Source organism: Emydura macquarii, unplaced genomic scaffold, assembly GCF_026122565.2.
Source record: "Emydura macquarii macquarii isolate MOO-44397 ecotype Brisbane River unplaced genomic scaffold, CSIRO-AGI_Emac_v2 contig_113, whole genome shotgun sequence".
In the NCBI taxonomy this organism is placed as follows: Eukaryota; Metazoa; Chordata; order Testudines; family Chelidae; genus Emydura; species Emydura macquarii.
The window spans coordinates 986,241-1,003,866 of NW_027130250.1; the positions used below are offsets into that span (position 1 = coordinate 986,241).

Sequence of the window (17,626 nt, forward strand, 5' to 3'; positions counted from 1 at the left end):
GCGCCTGCGCAGGAGCGCTGCGGGCCCGGCTCGCTTGCTCAGAGGCGGACAAGATGGCGCTGCGGGCGATCCGCGGGATGGTGAACGGGGCCGTGTCCGAGCTGGGCGGCGGCAGCAGCGGCCACGCCGCCGCACGGGAGCAGGCGGCGGCGCTCACCCGGGACTACCTCTCCCAGCCCCGGCTCAGTGAGTGCCGGGCCGCGGGGACACCGCAGGGGCTGGGCCGGGGGGGCACAGGAGATGGGGGGGGGGTCCCCGCCGCACCCCCCGGGGGACAGAGGCTGGCCACAGGAGATGGGGGGGGTCCCCGCCGCATCCCCCGGATGGGAGGAGGGGCTAGGCCGGGGGTCCCCGCCGCACCCCCCGGGGGAGGAGGGGCTGGGCCTGGTGCCCCCCTGACCCGTGTAGCCAAGCTTTGGTGGCTAGTGCCCCTTCCATCCCAGGCAGAGACAGCCACGGGCCAGGCCTGAGCCCCCCGCCCGGCTGTGCAGAGCAGAGCCCCCCCTTCTCAGCCACTAGCTCCCCCCCCCCCCCCCCCAGTGCCTGTAGGTGCTGCACTGCCCCTGCCTCTGCTCTGTCTGTCGCTGCACCCAGGCCACGCTCACCGCCCTCGCCCCTGTCTGTGCCCGCTGGCCCCAGCGCTTCCAAGCCTTCTCCTGCCCTGCCATCTGGCCCTGCTCTTCTCCCCGCCCCCGTGTCTTGGGCCAGGGTGTCAATGGGGGGAAAGAGACCAGCTGGGCTCCGGGGTAGGTCCCTGTCATGGAGCCTGCACTTGCTGTCTTAGTTCCAAGGTCTGGATCTCCGTGAAGTAGGAATAAAACAGTCAGAAGCTGGGTGCATGAACTGGATTGGAGGTGCAGCCCCCCCATAGATTACCACCTTCGGGTGTTTATACGTGTAGTAGTTGACTTCCCCAGACTGTCTCTGATAAGGCTGTACAGATTGCCTTATTGGGGACAGAGCACTTACTCCACCTAAGCAATTAGGAAAGTCAGGTCACTTAATCTGTCTTATTTACACGGGTAATGGCTTTTCCCTGTAATATTACTACATGACACCCTGGACATGGATGAATCACAAATGAAATTGTGAGATGGAGAGGCTATTGGAAAAGATCACATGGTTGGCTATATTTACTAGGCAAAACCCCTTGAAGTAGCATCAATAGGGATTATGCAGTGTTATCCACGCCAGCAGTATTCCCTCTGTAGAATATAGCTGCTGACAAATTTCAGTTTCGCATTTCAACAGAAAGGGTTCTATTACAGACAGATAGTGGATATTGTTTTTATTTAAAGTGGTGTGACCAGAAGTGGTATTATGGAGTATGTATTGTCCTGGTTTTTACTTGAGTAAAGGACAAGAAGGGATTGTGAAATATTTCTCTTTCTATGAGTTGACTATTTCATGTCAGGGTCATATGATTACACTGCAGATTAATGGGGGAGTGAAATTGACTAAATAGATACACAAGATGTCATGCAATAAAGGGCTCTTAACAAATATGTACAAGTGTTAAATGTGGTCTGGAGCAGGTGTTATATAACTTGATAGGCAGTCATGACTGCAGTTGTCTTTAGATTTCAGAGTGATTTCTTTATCCTAACTCTACAGTAAAATCCTAAATCTAAATTGAAGAAAGGATATTTGGGTGGAGGTGGGCATATATGACTGTTACAAAACATTTCAGAGGGGCCTACTTTCTCTCATTTGGAAATGTATGTGCTTCCAAGAGGAGAGGACAAACTGACAACTGTCTCCTGAATCTGAGTGTGCACTAGAAAAGGTTGTAAAGGTCAGTCATTGGCTTTTTAGGCTGTGTGTGAAAGGGGCTGGGGATGGAAGTAGATGCGATCTCATAGCAGTATTAGTTATCACTAACTTCTTAGGTTCTGTTGCATGAAGCACTGAAATGTAGCAAGGTGAATCTCTCAAGAGATCCGGTAAGTAGTCCATTTCATGAAACTTGTGCTCCTAGCGGTTCTGTAGCTGAAATCTCATCATAACCAGCTGGAGGTAAGGTACAGGAGCTGGAGTTTCTTTAACATAATGGGTGATTTAATTTTGTGCAGACAAGTCAGATTTTGGATACATCTAGTTGCTAGTTATCCACTATTTTGTATTCCCCTCGGTGATACAGATCAGTTTTCTGGCAGAAGCTGGACATTTTACTGTAAACCATGTGAGGTGATAAAAGGGAGGGGTGTGATTTTGTACATTAAAACTGTTGTAATTGTGAAAGTTGAGAAAGGGGAAGTACAGTGATTCTAATAGGCAGTTCTTTCACAGCTCTAAATCCTTTACTGCAGTGTGGGTATGAAGAAGGCCAAAACTGATTGGAGCAGTGTTCTTACTAGACCTCTAAGTTAGCTCAGTTGAAGTTGTATGATTAACTCTGTGAAAGAACTTGTATACTTAAGAAGCATGAATTTTCTCAGACTGTGTAGCCAAGTAGCCTCTTTGCCTTTGCTTTCTTTGAATATTTTAATGAAGTTTGAAGTCCAGATCAGTAACTCTGGACCCAAAAAGTCATACAAAAACATCTTGATCAAAAAGCAGAGGGAACAGGACATAAGCCCAGAAGGCAGCCAGATGGGGTAGTTTAGTGGTTTGAGCATGAGGTTTGGAACACCTGTTCTACTTCCTGGGGTTTGAACTTGGTCACCTTAGCTCTCTGTCTTTAAGGTAGAGTTGCATGCAGTTTAATGGCTTTCTTGGATGAGCCCTTTAAAAATTAAGTGCATGTCTGCTGTGCATGACAATAAAGATCCATGGTCATGTATAAGTGTGGATTTGTTCCAGCTCTTTTTTCCAGAGTGACCTTTCCTCTGTTGCTGGACACTTGCTGTCTGCCTTCCACCTCATAGGTGGCTATGTATATGTAAAAAATTCCAAAGCTTGTAACACTCGGAGACCCCTTGAGTTAGCAGGATGTTTATATATGTAAAATATTACACTGAGATTTGATTGTGACCCACTTCATCATTGGAGTGGCTAAAATAATATTGAAAAGAGATTTTGAGTCAGCCTGCCAAGCTGCTTGTGATACCAAAAGATTTGATAATGCTTTTCAATATAATAAAACTGCCTCTAGAATCTCACTGGTGGACAAGGCTAGGAAGTGAGCTCTTCACCCTGGATCAGTGAAGAAGTGCTGACAAGACTGTCACATGTTAAAATGTAATGTTGCTCAATATAGTTCTGTCCTGTTTTTGCAAATGTCTGGCTGCACCCTCGCCCTGATTTTTTTTCAAGTGCCATTCATATTGGGTACAAACACTGAACAGTTCTAGTATCATAACAAGAATGAAAAGTGTCCAGTTCAGAGAAACCCAAAGTGCCAAAACTTGGGGCACATGACATGTTTTCTTGTAAGTAAAAAAGATACAAGGCTAGACTTCTTCTTCTCTCCAGCTTTAATGTTTATCTAAAATCATAACTAACCAAATGTGATAGAATGGCACCTAGAACCTGCTGATGCAGTATAGTATCTGATTTTTGACATTTCCAGATTAAAATCATTCAAGTTTATACTATGATGATTGTTCACCAGCAAACTATTGTTACCTTTGTTACCATTGTAAATATCACACTGTTGACATAATACATAAAACATGATGATTTAGATACACATCTTTCAGTGTTTACTAACACACATTGTTTGGCCTAAACTGTCTTCCTACATCTTCATAGACTGTTTGTGTCCAAATTGGATTTATCTTTCCCTAAGACGGATAGCTTCTGGTAATGATTTTTCTTGGTCATATTAGTCTGTTTTCCCAATCTAGAAATAGCTCAACTTGCTCATCATTTTTCCCCCCAGGGTAACTGATTAATGATCACTCTCTTGCTTACTCTTCTCTTGTGACCCTGGTAGAGCCTTGTGGCTCTCAAACACTTCCTGTATTCACAGATCAAGTGAGGCTGAATTTATATTCAGGACGCTGGTTACACCCTTTGAGAGTAACAGGGATTCTAGTGGAATAACTAATCATGACTGGAAGGTCTGTTCATATTGTCAGTGTCTGCAAAGTTATATTCTAGACATTTAATAGTAATGTCTTCCTACCACAACGATGCAACAATTACAGGATGAATAATAAAACCAGTCCTGTAAACTATTGGGATCACCTCCTGCCACAGTCCCATGAGTAAATATTTAGTACCCACTGGTGTGAAGGAATGCTCAGGAGTAGCAACATTACTTTAACTGGTGTTCTTCAGGGGAGTGAGCTCTTTATTTTAAACAGAGTTGTCTCAGGCTGGCCACTTTTTCCTCCAAAGCAGATTTTTCTGCAGCTATGCAAGAATTGCTGTAGGAAGTGTCGAGAGATTAGCAAATCAAACCAGGTTTAATTCCTAAAATGAGAAGGAGCCTGTCTCTGTGGGCATGTAGTACTAATCTCAATCCTTTTTCATACAGGCCAACCAAGAACACAGACTACAGAGTAGCCACTTCAAAACTGATTCCAGTGGCACCACATTGTAGGGTTGGGTGCAATTAACTTGATTTATTGTGGTTTATTTTCCTTTGAATAGTGTAAGAGCCATTCTGTATTCTTCATAGCTTGCATTATAAATGTAAAGAACTGAAGGACTTGTACTGTATAATGGTAGCAGTTAGACTATTTAGATCCGGGTGCATGATTTAATAGCTCTCATACTTAATCTACAGTGATGGGCTTAGAGGGATCTTTTACAAGAACGCTACAAAAATCTGCTTTTTAGTGAAGCTACCCTGGGGGCCCAGCTTGCTCTCTTGATTCTGAAGATCTTATGGGAAAGCTTATGGCTAGTAAATAGTCACAAAGTGCACTCCAAAATTGGGAGACATTTGGAAAGTTGAAAAGTGTAGCTTTTTAAAAAAGGAAGACCCAGAAAACCAAAGCATGGTGAGGCTGCCACCCACTTAAGGGAATTTAAGAAACATTTTTGACCTACCATCAACCAGGAGGGTGGGAGAGCACCCAAGACAAAATGGGATCTTTCTATAATTCCTGTGATCCAGTGAGTCAGAATCACACTTAAATTGATCTTGAAGATCTTTGCTTCATAACCCTTAGTTATGCCTGAGACTTTGGCCAGGTGTACACTACAGAACTATATCGGTATAACTACATTGCTCAGTGCTTCTCCTGTTGACATAGTTACTGCTTTTTAGTGGATTAACTAAGCTGACAGGAGAACTCTCTGCCGTCCATGTAGGCGCATCTTCACTTAAGCACTACCTCTATAATGGTGCAGCTTCTCTGATGCAGCATTTTTATTGTAGACCCGCCCTCTTTGTTTTGTTTAAAACATTAGCTTTAGGCATCTGTGCATGTTTCTACTCCTCAAAGACTTGAGAAAATGCAGCTTATATGCGTTGTGGTCAATACTATGTAATTTTCCTGGCTTTTGACTGAAGTGAAACATAATCTTTCATGATGCAGTCCCTTAGCTTCTGTGCTTCTCTTTGGATAGTGTGGAAAGTGTCCCTTTCAGCAGCAGCCTGCACTGTGTGCTGGAAAATGTTTCCCAAATGCATTCTAGGTGCTGTGAGGATCAGCAGTTTATGAGCAAATGAGATTCCTCATCTATTTACATCCAAGTATAAATTACACCCCCAAAAAATCTGCATTACATTTAGTTTTTGACATCAGTAAGCAGGATACAGTATTGCTCTTCCTAAAGATGACTCTTAGTTGATGAGTTTTGAGATAGTGGCATAAAGTATTAACTTGTTGCTATGATCTCTGTCAAAAAGCTAACACACACTGAGTTACTGCTGTCATTATCCTATACTTCAAAAGCTGCTATCAGTGACTTTCTGAAGATTTTGCAATTAATTGTATAGAACTTCTCATCTGTTAGAAACTTTTCCTAGTTTATAAAATGTTGGCATGCATCACATGGATTATCTTTCTAATGGGTTAAAATGGCAGTTATTCCTCTGCACCCAGCACCATTACACATCAGTTTAAGATAGGTAGTCAACTGAACTGTATATGATGGAAATAACAGGGAATCTGGATAGTTTTCTATGTTAAAACTTGCCCATATCATGTAGGTTTACATCACTGAACTCATGGCTCTTCTCTGGTCACAAGTGGCCTCTCCAATGCTACAGCATTCTGTAACACCACTTGAGGGTATTGACCAAGTAGAGACTCAAATAAGAGTGCTGGTTACAGCACCAGGAGTTGGTACTTGCTGTTCTGTACACATAGCTCCCACTACATATGGAAGGTAGCATAGATTCAGAGGAGATTGGACCCCAGAGTTTGCAAAGAAGGTGTTCTGCCACTTATTCAGCATAGAATTCTTATGCCGCTTTTGAATGTTGTCTGACTTGCACTTTTTATATATTTCAGCATATAAAACTGTATCCGGAGTTAATGGTCCACTGGTAATCTTGGATCAAGTGAAGGTAAAAATTACTCTAATTAAGTCTTCTTTTCAGGGAGATGATACAGGAAAGCTGATATAGACACACATTTGAGTAGTCTTTAGCTCTGCATTCCATGGGTCCTGTGATCTAGTTTAAACACAAAGGTCTTGTTTATATTCCAAACACTCAGATAAATGCCAAAACTTGCCACCAGACAGCTTCAGGAGACTGGGACAGGCTGTCAGGCAACCTGATTGGAAAGAATGTCCTGAGGATGAAATGGAAAGGAATATAATTCTGCAGTAGTGCTGTTCATACTTCTACATTTGAAGAGAAGTGGAGAAACAGATGCTACAGTTTGAACAGTCTAAACTCTAATGCATATTAATTTTTATCAAACTCTAATTAATGTTAATGATTCAAATCTTGTGAAGTTCTTGGTACATGCTATTGGATACAGGAACAAAATGAAACAATTTCAGATTTTAGCATATGCTTATCAAATACTTGGGGGGAGTTAGGTTGGAAGGGATATTTGTTACATGGGTGGTCGGGCGTTTATTGGTGTTGCTTGTGATAGATAAACTCCAATTTTCCCTTGCTAGAGTTCTTGGCTTTTCATTAACATGGCTCTCTGTTATTCTTGACTAGTGGCATATGGCATCAAATACGTTTGAGACTACTATGAGTCTTCGCAAGAGAATAGTTTCAGGCTGTCTTTAGACAAGTTTTATTTTTCCTAGCCAGTTTGCTAAATCTACCACTCAGATAAAGCAACTCATCATAAAAACAGCTACATTTTTGTCAGCAAACCTTAACTGCTTTGGAGTTTGCCTTTGACTGTGAACTCTGTAAAAGATACAGTAGCTTTGTGTCTCAAGATCTGTTGTGGATATTGTGGTAAGTGATTTGTGGATTTTAACTTTTTCCCCCCTCTCTTACCAAGTTTTTTCTGCATTAGTTTCCTAGGTATGCAGAGATTGTCCACTTGACACTTCCTGATGGCACAAAGAGAAGTGGGCAGGTTCTAGAAGTCAGTGGCGCCAAAGCTGTTGTTCAGGTAAGCTAGGGACAGAATATTTTTCCTTACGCATCACTCTGGGCTATGGCAAATCTAAAGTCTCTAACTTAATATAACTTTCTTGAGTCAAAACATAGTGTAAATGCAAAAACACTTTGAAATAATCGGTGGGTGTATCTGAGTAACATTCGGTTTTTCCTTTTCTTTAAAAATTAAGGAAAATGTTTTCTGATCAGAGTAGGGTCTTATAGACATGAGAAGAATCATACTCCATCTCCTCTGTACAATATGTACTACTACAGTGTAGATCCATTGTAAAGCTTTGATGTATTTGAGACATATCTGTGTGTAGTTCTCAAAGCACCTGTTAATAGTTACCACTGTAATCCAATTTAGCTGAAGAGCAATACTGTGTAGGAAAATTATATTAAATTTTACAGAAATGATCCCTGATAGCCCCTGGCATTCTTGGCTAACTTCTTTTACAGGTCATATGTAAAATACCTTTTTATACAGTGGTGCTTTCTTAACTCATCTATATAAATGAACAATCTAAATGGTCTTAGAAATAATTCCTATATAACACAGGTCTATCTTGCTTTTGCTGCTAGTTGGTTAATCCATTGTTTGTTGTATTAGAGAATCACTGACCTGTGTATCTCCATCCAGTCTTTGCTATAACTTTTGGTGCAATGTCTTTATCTACCTATGCTAAAGGAGCACTTACCCCTTTCCGCTGTTGTTTTCTGGTATATTGCAGGTATTTGAGGGAACTTCGGGTATTGATGCTAAGAAAACATCTTGTGAATTTACTGGGGATATTCTCCGAACCCCAGTATCTGAGGATATGCTTGGTATGTACTAAATCTTGGTCTTTGGATTGAACAGATATATTTTCATGTAGTAATACTTCAGATGGAAAAACAACTAAGTAACTAAAGTCCTGGTGATATAATCATCATCCTGTTACTGTTTTTTGCAGGTCGTGTATTTAATGGATCAGGAAAACCTATTGACAGAGGTCCCATTGTCTTGGCTGAAGATTACCTAGACATTATGGGTATGTTTTTTTTTTTTTAAATATGTTTTGGTTTCTGGGTAGCATGAATCTTGCTTTCTGCTTCTGAATAATCTTAGTGACAGGCTTGTAAGTGAACATATGAGTGCTAATTGGTGGCATAAATAAAAACAGTGGCTTGCTGAAGAACATTTAGTACTTTATTGAGTATATCACTAGTAACACGAGAGAAACAGAAGAAAGTGAGATGACAAAGGGAGAGAACCTCTATACATCCCTTCTCAAACCAGAAGGTTTGAGACAATCTGGTTAATCTATCAATTGGCTAAAGCTGAGAGAAGATTGGAGGTGCTCTGAATCTGGATAAACATAAATGAAGTAGGTGTCCTTGCAGTTTGAACATCTAGTTCAAAAACTATTCATGGTACCCACTTCTGGCAGGGAGCAAGAGGCTGACTATTGACTCTAATTCCATGATATACTCTGCACAAAATGCAGTGACAAGCCATTTTTCAGAAGCCTCTGCAAATGAAGTGATGGTTCTTTGTACACCCATCTACATGATTTTAGGCCTAGTAACTTATCAAGAATTTGTTCTTAAACTGTTAAGATGGGCTTACAGGGCATGTGGAACCCTGGTCTGTTTTTTTCCTACACTAATGAATGGCAGTCCTTAATTAGGGAGAGTGCTTTGGTTACAAGTGGTTTGATAGTGTTAATTATAACAGGATTGTGGTAACCTTCCCCTAAAGATAGTGTTAATTTCCTTCCAAGGAGTAGGATGACACTATCTATCCTTTTTGTCTGCATGCATATAAAATGCCAAATTGATAAATGATCTCCTGACCACTAAAAAAATAAATAAAAAAAGCAATGGGCTAATCTCTAACTTGAACCAGAAGTGTCTAACTAAAGTGAACTAAAAGGTTTGCAGTTCTAAAAGCAGTGCATTTTTTGTAGCCTAATTTTGAAATCTTGCCTTGAAACCTTTACTGATCTAACATTAACAATGCACAGATGAATAATGTGGTAGTTTCTCTGTGAAAATACAATAGGTCAACCAATCAATCCTCAGTGTCGAATCTACCCGGAAGAGATGATTCAGACTGGCATTTCTGCTATAGATGGCATGAACAGCATTGCCAGGGGACAGAAAATTCCCATATTCTCTGCTGCTGGTTTGCCCCATAATGAGGTAGGTGCTTTAATGGAGCTCTGAGAGCCTTGGGGGGGGAAAAACTAGCTGCTGAAAAGATTCAGTTCTGCAGTGCCAAGAATGTAAAATAAATGAGCTATGTGATATTACAAGGGGGGAGAGGTGGAGTATTCGTGTGATGTGTGTAAAATATACGCAAATTAACACACAATGAAAAGTCCTGCCTTCTTAAGATGCTGCTTATCAAATATTGATTGGCTAGATACCATGCTATATATAGCACCAGGCTCATAATCTTCCAACTCGAGCACTAGTTTTCTTCCGTCCGTTTTCTCTTGCTTTTGGCCTCAGGGCAAAGATCTGGGAGGCCATTTGTATTTATCCTTGTCAAAAAGTGATCTATTCCCACAGTCTAGTCTGTACAGTACATAAACAAATGTGCAACTTACTGCAGTAGACCTACGCAACTCCTTTTCCTCTCCTCTCAGATTGCAGCTCAGATCTGTCGCCAGGCTGGCTTAGTGAAGAAATCCAAAGATGTGATGGACTACAGTGAAGAGAACTTTGCCATTGTGTTTGCTGCTATGGGTGTAAGTACCATTGTGCTCAGATCACTCACAAAAGTGGTTTTGGTTTCCAATACTGCTGTCTTGGAGTACTGACTAAGACTGAGCAATCAATTCAGTTTGCCATTTCACTGGAATTGAGAACGTAATTTTTTAGAGGCGCTTGTCACATTTTAGGTCTGTCTCTACTATAGCTTATATAAAAGCAATAGTATTAGCCAAGCCGATGAATCTACCTATTAAAGTCTGGCTGGAGGATGCCTCATGGGGTAGAATGGTATCTGAAAGAATAGGTGATTCCGTTGTAATTGGAACAAGAGGAGAACGTTTTAAAGGATCCCAAGCACTGCATTTATAAAAACATAATTAACTGTGTATGTTGCCCAGATTCAAACCCTGCCAGAACTGAAGGGGAAACTTTAATGTACCAGGACATTTTGTTGCTGTCCATAGCAGGCCATGCCTCTGAGAAATCTAAACACCCTGATTCTTAACATATTGTGCATTTCTTTTGTAGGGTCATTGCATTATCCCATTCTGAAAGCAGGAGCTGGTAGCATAGGTACTAACTGCTTGCACCAGTTCTGAACCAATCTTTTAAATAACTTGCATTATAAAATGGGAATTTAAGCACTCCCTGTTTGTAAATGACTACTTAATATTGTGGTTTAGGTGAACATGGAAACGGCTCGGTTCTTCAAATCTGACTTTGAGGAAAATGGCTCCATGGACAATGTGTGTCTGTTTTTGAACTTGGCCAATGATCCAACGTAAGTAGGTAAAATGGTTGTCTTTCCCAGCCAGAAATGTAGAGAAATGGTGCACTGGAAAAAGTCAATATGGTGTCCAAAAGCTGTTGGAAACTAGCTCTGAGAACCTTAGAATCGTAAAGTCAGAAGGGACCATAGTGGTTGGCTAGCCTAACCCCCTGTCAAGATGCAGGATTTGTTGTGTCTATACCATCCAAGATGGATGGCTCTCCAGCCTCCCTTTGAAAACCTCCAGTGAAGAAGCTTCCGCAACCTCCTGAGGCAGTCTGTTCCATTGTCCTTAAAAGAAGCCACATTACTGGCTTGTCAAATATCTTACTTGAGTGACACTCTGAGATCCTACAGAGCTGGATGCTAGTTGTGTGCATTCTGATTAGTATATTGAGTAGGTTTCACAGAGCTCCTAACCTTTTTCCTCTTACTTTTGAGTTGTGCTGTTTAATGTATGCAATGTACCCTCAAAGTATTGGGCAGTGTTGAATACGCCATTCTGTTCTTTCAGCATTGAGCGTATTATCACACCTCGACTAGCGCTAACCACAGCAGAGTTCTTGGCCTATCAATGTGAGAAGCACGTACTGGTCATCCTGACGGATATGAGCTCCTATGCTGAAGCTCTGCGAGAGGTACTCATTCCTTTATAGCAGATAGATGGGTCTGCATGTTAGGCACCCTGCAAAAAAGGCTGAGATCTAATGGGAGCATAAAATGAATGAGGAACTTACTCAGCAAATCTCTAGATATTCTTCAGTCCCTTTTGAGAAGGATACATACTCCATTAAAAAAAGCTAGCCTGTCAGGTTTTAAGTTATTCCATACAAGTTAGTCTATAGCCAGGGATGGATAGTGCATACAGCTGACTTTCCACATGCCATGTTAAACCAGACAAATGTAAAGTTGGCTCTGTCAGAAATAATAGTGCACAGAAATCTCCCATTTCAATACCAGTTGATCCTGTTGCTTAGCGTTGGAAATCATGTAAAAATTACTTACTTACTTTGCATGCAAGGTTAAGCTTCTTGCTGTATTTCTCAGGCTTCTGAGACTAGCCAGAGCTGTGTCATAAAGCACTGCAAAATTGGCTTGTCTGCCTGTATATAGAATTCATTTGTAGTGGAGATTGATTCAGCAGTTCCTTGTTAACTTTGCCGTCAATTTCTGATCAGCATTACAGGAACCCTGTTGTACACAGGGAATGATCTACATGCCTGACTTGTGGGTGCTCTCTTGTAGAGGATTTGAGTAGCTGTATTTTGGCACCACCGTGTGGCAGGTCCTGTTAGTCATGATTATAATTTCATTGGATGTGATGGCGGCTTTGTTGTAGGGCTGTGCCTGAACTCTCAGTTATGAGTTTTGAGTAACTCTACCTGGATTGCCTGCAGGTTTCAGCAGCTAGAGAGGAAGTGCCAGGCCGACGTGGCTTCCCTGGTTACATGTACACCGATTTGGCCACTATATATGAACGAGCTGGGCGTGTGGAAGGCAGGAATGGCTCCATTACTCAAATTCCTATTCTTACCATGCCTAATGATGGTGAGTCCTGGCTGCTGGTTTTCCCTGTGAGTAGATGATCTGCTTTTGATGTATGGGCATGTAACATCACTTCTCATGTCGTTCTTGAATGTTTTAGCACTACTGCTGTGTGCATTCCCATTGGCTGATTCGGGATACTTGCATGATGCCTGATTAATACCAGTCAGGAAGCTGGAATTGCTAGGTTTAATTGTAGAATCGTAGGACTGGAAGGGCCGTAGAGAGGTCTGCTAGTCAGGTCCCCTGCACTAAAGGCAGGACCAAACATTTACCCCTGACAAGTGTCTGTCCAGCCTGCTCTTAATCCTTAATGGTACTGGAGCGCCTCTAGACAATCCAAAGCAAGCATTTCTCCTTTGGATAAAGATCTGCAACTTAATGTCGGCCAAGAAGAGAGAAGCTGCACCTTAACAATACAACGTGTCCATCTTTATGTGCACCATATAACATCGTCTCAAAGGAACCATATCTGTCATACACCTGAGGTGCTCATCTGTTTTCAGAATTGTAGCTGTGTTGGTCCCAGGATATTAGAGATGCAAGGTCTGTGGTAATATTTTGTCCTGGACTAATTTCTGTTCTTGAAAGAGACAAGCTTTTGAGCTTATGTGAGTTTGAGAGCTCCTGAAGACTTGAAGAAGAGCTCTGTGTAAGCTGAAAAGCTTGTCTTTAACCAATAGAAGTTGGTCCACGACAAGATATTACTTCACCTACCTTATGTCTCTAGTGCTTATATATGGTCAGTCCAAATCCCGTCTGGCTCAGGAGATGTATTTCAAAGTTAGAAGTACTCTAATTTAGGCATCATCCAGAACCAGGTAGGAAGATAATGTATTAAGGGCTGTGGATTGCCTCAGAGCTTTGAAAAAAAAAATTGCGCTTGTGTAGCATCTTGCATACAAAATACTTCACAGCTCTCCTCTCCCTGGAGAGGTATGAAGTATTGCACCACATATCAAATGGGCAGTGAAGCACAAAGGTGAGATGACTTTCCCTTCCAATGTTTTGTGTGATAAAGCAACTGCAGATGTGTTCAGGCAATTGGATAACTACCAATTTCAAGATGACTTGCAGAACAAACTGCCTGTGTAATAATGCATTGCATGGTTTCCAGTAATGGAGTGGAATGGCAGTGCTGCCTAGGATTTTAGAATGCCCTTTACACTGGTTTAACAACCCTGTTGACAGCTTTTATCAAGTCCTTTGGTCCCTTTTCTTAATGGATGTATTTCTATCTAGTTGGGACTGCACTGCTCTGTTTTATCATCCTCTGTTTTATGTGCAGTATTTGAGACTTCTCTCTAGTTAGCTTGAAGGCATTTTAGAGGGCACACTAATTACCCTAGATTATGTTATTTAAGTAAAATATGCTGGTCAGATATATTTTTATAAAGCTGACACATCAGTGTGGCTTTGGCTGGAATGGATATAAAAAGCAGTCTGAAAATTAACATAAACCACTTCCTCTTGCAGATATTACTCATCCGATCCCTGACTTAACTGGATACATTACTGAGGGGCAGATCTATGTGGATAGGCAGCTGCACAACAGACAGGTAGGTACCACACCATTGAACACTCTGAGCAATCTTACATGCTAAGTTTGTAAAGTTAGTTTTAGCCTACATTCTCTATTGGCTGGTTCTTCTGACAAAAGATATTATGTTATATATACAAGGAGGACTTGTATTCTACTGCTTTGGTTGAAATTGCAGATCCTCAGCATCTTTAAAACTGGGCATCTCTCTCTGGTGGAGAAGATGGCATAGATTGACGAGTGAAAGTCTAAAAGCAATGCACTGCTTCTAAAAGCAAAGTCCTGCAAAGCTACTGGCTTTCTGAACAGTGGTGTGAATGCCACGAACTTTCTCTTAAGTCTCTATACTGTGAACATATTGTAGGGTATGTGTAAGAAGAAAACTTCTTGCCATGTAGGCACTTTTTCATGTAACTGCCCAGTAACGCTGAGCTTCCACATGCTTTTTTCAGTGCTATTCATTAACTTCTTTTCTCCTCCCAAAGATTTACCCACCTATTAATGTGTTACCCTCCTTGTCTCGACTGATGAAGTCTGCTATTGGAGAGGGTATGACCAGGAAGGACCATTCAGATGTGTCCAACCAGCTGGTATGCATGACCTTTATGTGGAATCTGTATTGAGCTGTACATAAACTTTTGCAGCTTTCGTTAATCACCCTGGAAAGGATCATACATGACTAGCACTTTCAAATCTGAAGCAATTTGATGCTGATACCTTAAATTTGAGATTCTGCTGTAGTTCATGGATAAGAGCCCTTGTACAGATCTGTTTTATAAGTGACCACTCCTCCCATTTGGTGCTATTACAAGCCCTTTTCAGTTGTGGGGCTTTGTGCATGAACCACATGTGGGCTCTTAAAAGTATACCAGTAAATAGTCTGGAGTTCTTTCTAGGCTTGTTCTGCCAAATGCAGCTCTCTTACCCTTCCACGCCAACCGCCTTGTTAACTGTATGTTTTGCAAAGTGTTGAATTATCCAACAAATGTTTTATAAACAGCCAGTCAACTTAAGTTTTTGTTCCTTAAGTAACATACTCTATTACCTCTCTATTCAGATTCTTACACCGCACCAAACACTGCAGTATCTGAGCAATGTCGTGCTGTTTCTTTCCTCCCCACCCCTCCTCATGAAGACTCTGGAATAAAAGCCCCAAATTCTGTCGTCCTATTCACCCAGTACACTAATGACACTGTATTAAAAATCCCCATAACTCCTTGTAACAGAGGTCAAACACCTCATGATCTTACTTTCTCCCCTGTTTGTTCCCCTCCCTTCTAGTATGCTTGTTATGCTATTGGAAAGGATGTGCAAGCTATGAAGGCTGTAGTTGGTGAGGAAGCGCTTACCTCAGATGATCTTCTTTATCTGGAGTTTCTGCAGAAGTTTGAAAGGAACTTCATTGCTCAGGGTAAGTATATCTAAAACATATGGAACATACTGCGCAAGACCATGTTAGGCCTGGAGTGACCAGATCTTGTCTATGACATTGACCCGCTGGGCTGTTCCCATAATTTAGTTTCTTCCCTCTTCAGGTCCTTATGAAAATCGCACTGTTTACGAGACCCTGGACATTGGCTGGCAGCTTCTGCGAATCTTCCCCAAAGAGATGCTAAAGCGAATTCCTCAGAGCACCCTGGCAGAGTTCTACCCTCGAGACTCCACCGCAAAGCACTAGCCACAGCTTCATCTCTAGCTCTGTACCCTGTGAAAGGCTGTTCATTTTACTCTTTTGTGTGTTGGTGTTTACTTGTCACTCCTGTAATTAAAACCAAGAATAAGTGACATGTTGGTGCCAGTGTTCCTGACGTGTTAAACTGATAAGGGTTTAAAATATCTTTTTCCAAAGGCTGGATCTTCAGTGGTTTCGGTAAAATGCCTGAGGGGAAGAAGCTTCGAGGTCACCTATCTTTGTAAATGTATGTAACTGTAGTTACTCTAATTATGTCTTCTAGACTGACTTCCTTTAAATCATTTCAGGAGAGGGATTACCAGGAGCTGCACTTGGTCTCCAAACCAGGAACAAATATAACTAGTTATCTAGGAGCCAAGGAGCAAATGGTAGCCCCCCTCTTGCCCAGAGCATCTGTTTTTAGTCTGATCATGTGCCACTGCTGTGCTGTTGCTTCGAACAGATGGCACTCTGTGCTGACCTGCTATTATGATTGATGGACAGACGAGCTAGAGGAAAGTTGTCTACATAGCAGTGTGCATCTGAGTACCAGAATACAATTCACTATTGGCTTTAATTAGAGCTGGGGGATCCTTGATCATTTTGCTGCTGTCCCCAGAGTTATGCATCTATGAAGTTGCAAGTTTTGCACAACTAATGCTTTCCAAGTAGCACAGCAAGATTGCTACCTCTTCAGAGATCCAAAGCAGTAGGTCTCTCTATGAAGATCATAGATTTTTGTCCTTCACTTACACTAGTGAGTCAATCAACCTGTTTAACTTCCCCCTTGAAAAAGGTAGAGAAGCAGAAAACTTAACTCCAGCCATTCCACTCCCTGAAATATAGAAGTCACAAATACGAAAAGCAACTAAAGCCCAGTGCTGCCCCAAATCACGCAAACACTAAACTCCAAAACTTCAAACTCTCCTGATTACAAAACTGAACTGTTATCCCGTTATGGGAGACAACCGTATTATACCAGGTCCTCCAGATACAGTTGTATTGGTAGTGTAGGTGGGCCCCAATTAATTTTGTAATTTAGAAGTCTTGTACTAAATGATGCAGAGGGGCAGAAGGCAACTCTTGTTGGCATGAATGAAAGGATATTTTGAATTCTGTTTTAAATCATTCTCTGGCTTACATTGGGCTTTAAACCATGTTTTAACTCTTGGTTTAAATCACACTTCAGACATGGATTTGGCTAGCCAGTTTAGATCAGGCCAAACAGTTCAGTGTTTCCAAAACATTCCTAACCCGGTCAGTAACTCCATGTTTGGAATTAGTTTAAATAGGGTTCAAAGCCCATTGCAGAGAGGGTTTAGAATTGGTTATTTGTCTGCTTTTCATTTCCAGGCTAATCTGGTCAGTTCAAGTTCTTTTGCCTATCTATGCGTGAGTTGCAAACCATGTTAGCACCTTCCTAGGTGTGTATTAAACTCAGAGGTGCAACATGGTTTGAACGGTGCTGAATGTTCTGACTTCAGCTTAACCCTGATGTTGCACTGCAGCTCTCTCCTATGCAGGTTTAACTTTCTGTTGTTTGGTCTCTGTAACTTGGTGCAATAGCAATTTCTTTAGTGCATTCCATCTTAGTTGTCAATTCTATTTTTCTTGGGGTTGGGAGGATGGAAAGGTTTAGCATGATATTTTAATGTAGAAAATGTGATATCTAAATAAGTTAAATATGAAAAATAAATGTTGAAGAAATGAAGTCTCAGTGGCTCTGTAATGAAAAGATGTTTTGCTTGGGCTTTCCTGAGGCATGTTTAATTTTCAAAGTCATTTGGAAAAGACTGCAGGAGTCCATCCTCATCTCCTAGATCCAGTGAAACCATTTTACATGCACATCCACTGGATAAACTACACTACCAAACTTGAGACCTCCTGGTAAAACGGTAGCAAATCTTCCTCACACTTGCAGGCAATTTTTACAAGACATGATCATGCACATCTCTGCTTAGTTTCCCAACTACTGTTACT

The 17,626-nt window shown here is 41.5% G+C and overlaps 1 protein-coding gene across 1 annotated transcript; it reads left to right on the forward strand.

Moving 5' to 3' along the window:
• The first annotated feature begins 30 nt into the window (after positions 1–30).
• On the forward strand, positions 31–17,357 carry ATP6V1B2 (ATPase H+ transporting V1 subunit B2). Its single transcript, XM_067543834.1, has 14 exons — positions 31–186; positions 6,354–6,409; positions 7,332–7,430; positions 8,152–8,245; positions 8,374–8,451; positions 9,465–9,604; positions 10,054–10,155; positions 10,804–10,901; positions 11,404–11,527; positions 12,287–12,437; positions 13,911–13,993; positions 14,460–14,564; positions 15,256–15,385; positions 15,510–17,357. Exons 1-14 carry the CDS (start codon positions 54–56, stop codon positions 15,650–15,652), a joined length of 1,536 nt encoding a protein of 511 aa, XP_067399935.1. The 5' UTR covers positions 31–53; the 3' UTR covers positions 15,653–17,357.
• The last annotated feature ends 269 nt before the right edge of the window (positions 17,358–17,626 follow it).